Here is a 2,500-nt window from a genome sequence, read left to right as displayed (position 1 = left end):
AAACGAGAAGCAAAGGGGACGGAAAGAGGAAGCAAGAGAGAAAGGGCGAAAGAAGAAAAGGGAGAATGGAAGAAGGGGAATAAAGCCAAAAGGGACGAAGGGAAGGAAGGAAGATAGAAAATGAGATTGGACATAAAGGCCACCACATTAGAGAGTATCCTACGAAGATATCCCATACGTGTCATGTGGTAGGATCCAGCAAGTATCCTCCGAAAAGTATCCCACAAATTATCCCACAAAAATATTCGACGAAAGTATCCCACACAAGTATCCTATAAAGGTATCTCACGAAAAGCTTTGTATCCTACAGAAAAGTAATCTACGAAAGTATCCCAAGTCAAGTATTCAACGCAACTTGCCTCTTATCAAGTTATCCTACACGTATCCTACAAAAGTATCCTTCAAAATTATCCTACAAAAGTATCCTACGAAAGTATCCTACAAAAGTATCCTACAAAACTATCCTACAAAACTATCCTACAAAACTATCCTTCAAAACTATCCTTCAAAAGTATCCTACAAAAGTATCTTACGAAAGTACCCTTCGAAATTATCCTACAAAACTATCCTACAAAAGTATCCTACAAAAGTATCCTTCAAAAGTATCCTACGAAACTATCCTACAAAACTATCCTACAAAACTATCCTTCAAAAGTATCCTACAAAAGTACCCTTCGAAATTATCCTACAAAAATACCCTTCGAAAGTATCCTACTAAGGTATCCTACGGAAGCATCCCCCAAGCAGAGAACGCCCACCACAACCCGCAAAGGCGGCGAGGGCATTAAAGTGTTATTAACGACACCCCCCCCCCCCCCCGACAACCCACACCGACACCGAATTAGGAGAAAGAGTCCTTGTGGTTCGTCGGCGCCCGCGAAAGGGGAGCGATCGGCGCCTCTCCGTGATGGGCGTGGCCTCCGTTGGTGGGCGTGGCTAATCGTGGCCTTAGGGGGGGGGGTGATTGTGACGTCATCATTTGCTCGCCCCCCCCTCTCGACCTGTCCGGTGCCATTAAGGTCGGTTCTCGTGACTGCTTTATTTATCGTGTCGGTGGGCGGGTGAGGCGACGGGCGTGAGGGAGGGAGGGAGGGAGGGAGGGAGGGAGGGAGGGCGGGTGGGTGGGTGGGTGGGTGGGTGGGTGTGAGAGAGGGAGAGAGAGGGAAGGGAGGGAGGGGGAGAGAGAGAGAGAGAGAGAGAGAGAGAGAGAGAGAGAGAGAGAGAGAGAGAGAGAGAGGGAGAGGGAGGGAGGGAGGGAGGGAGGGAGGAGGGAGAGAGAGAGAGAGAGAGAGAGAGAGAGAGAGAGAGAGAGAGAGAGAGAGAGAGAGAGAGAGAGAGAGAGAGAGAGAGAGAGAGAGAGAGAGTGAGATATACCGCCCACGACCACCCGTGTCTACGCCCACGCCTAGGATGTCCTTGTTGTTTGGTGTGTGTGTGTGTGTGTGTGTGTGTCCGTGAGTGTGTGTGATATGTTGATGTTAATGAGTAAGTATTTATCTGTTTATTATCTTTCATGAATGCGTGTGTATGTCTGCATGTATATCTGTACAACTATACATATCCTGTACAATCACTGATTTTCACCCTTGTGTCCCCCTGCAGATGGTCGAGGATCCTCCGTTAGGATGTACGGCGACAAGAGTGCTACAGAGGAAGGTAAGAGAAATTATTTTTTTTCTTTTTTTCTTTCTTTTTTTTTTTTTTTTTTTTTTGAAAACATTGATTTGTTTATTAATTTATTTATTTGTCCGATCATTCACTCATTAATTCATTCATTTATTTGTGTCATGTGATATCATTTCAACAAGCGGTGTTAGGCAAGGTCCATTTTATTCGCTCATTCATCTTGGTAAAGAAATGATAATAATAAATAAATAGATAAAAAGATGGAATACATATTTGCATATTTGCTGAAATATTATCGCGTCATATCTGTCATAAAAAAAATATATTTGGCATAGAAAAAATATATTTGGCATCAATTCTATAGCTTTTGAATGTATTCTTAATCACGTTTATTGTTATTATTTTCATCCGGCATTGTTTATTTTCTGTTTGTTTATTTGTTTTTTTATTCGCCTTTTTGCATATCCGGTGCCAAGGCGTTCAAGTCTCCGAGGGTCAGCTGTTTCTCTTCGTCTTTTCCTTATGCTTCTTAGTCTTTCTCTCTTCTTCTTCTTTTCCTTCTTACTCTTATTCTTTTTCTTGAATTTTCCCTTTATCTTCTTCTTCGTCTGCTTCTTCTTTTTCTTTTCCTTTTACTGATTTTTCTTTTTTTTCGTACTTTTCCCTTTTTTCTTCTTTTTCTATTCCTTATCATTTTTTTTTCTTTTACTTTCCCTTTTTTCTTCCTTTTCTTCTTCATCCCCTACCTCCCACTTCCCCCTCCCCCCATCCCCTCCATACCCCCCTTAACCCCCCCAATCACTGCCTTCATCTCCCCCTCTCCCCCTCCTTCCCCCCCATTCACTGCCTTCATCTCCCTTCCTCCCCTGCACCA

General features: G+C 43.2%; 1 protein-coding gene across 3 annotated transcripts in view; it reads left to right on the top strand.

Annotated features, from left to right (window-relative positions):
• Nucleotides 1–2,500, top strand: part of unc-5 — a 663,232-nt gene that overhangs the window by 636,143 nt on the left and 24,589 nt on the right. For all 3 annotated transcript variants that reach the window (XM_070143506.1, XM_070143505.1, XM_070143504.1), the window contains one exon: nt 1,603–1,656. In XM_070143506.1, coding sequence (XP_069999607.1) covers nt 1,603–1,656 — 54 coding nt within the window. The remainder of the gene's footprint in view (nt 1–1,602; nt 1,657–2,500) is intronic.

Source organism: Penaeus vannamei, chromosome 30, assembly GCF_042767895.1.
Source record: "Penaeus vannamei isolate JL-2024 chromosome 30, ASM4276789v1, whole genome shotgun sequence".
NCBI classification, from domain to species: Eukaryota; Metazoa; Arthropoda; class Malacostraca; order Decapoda; family Penaeidae; genus Penaeus; species Penaeus vannamei.
This window is presented reverse-complemented; position numbering and strand designations above follow the sequence as displayed.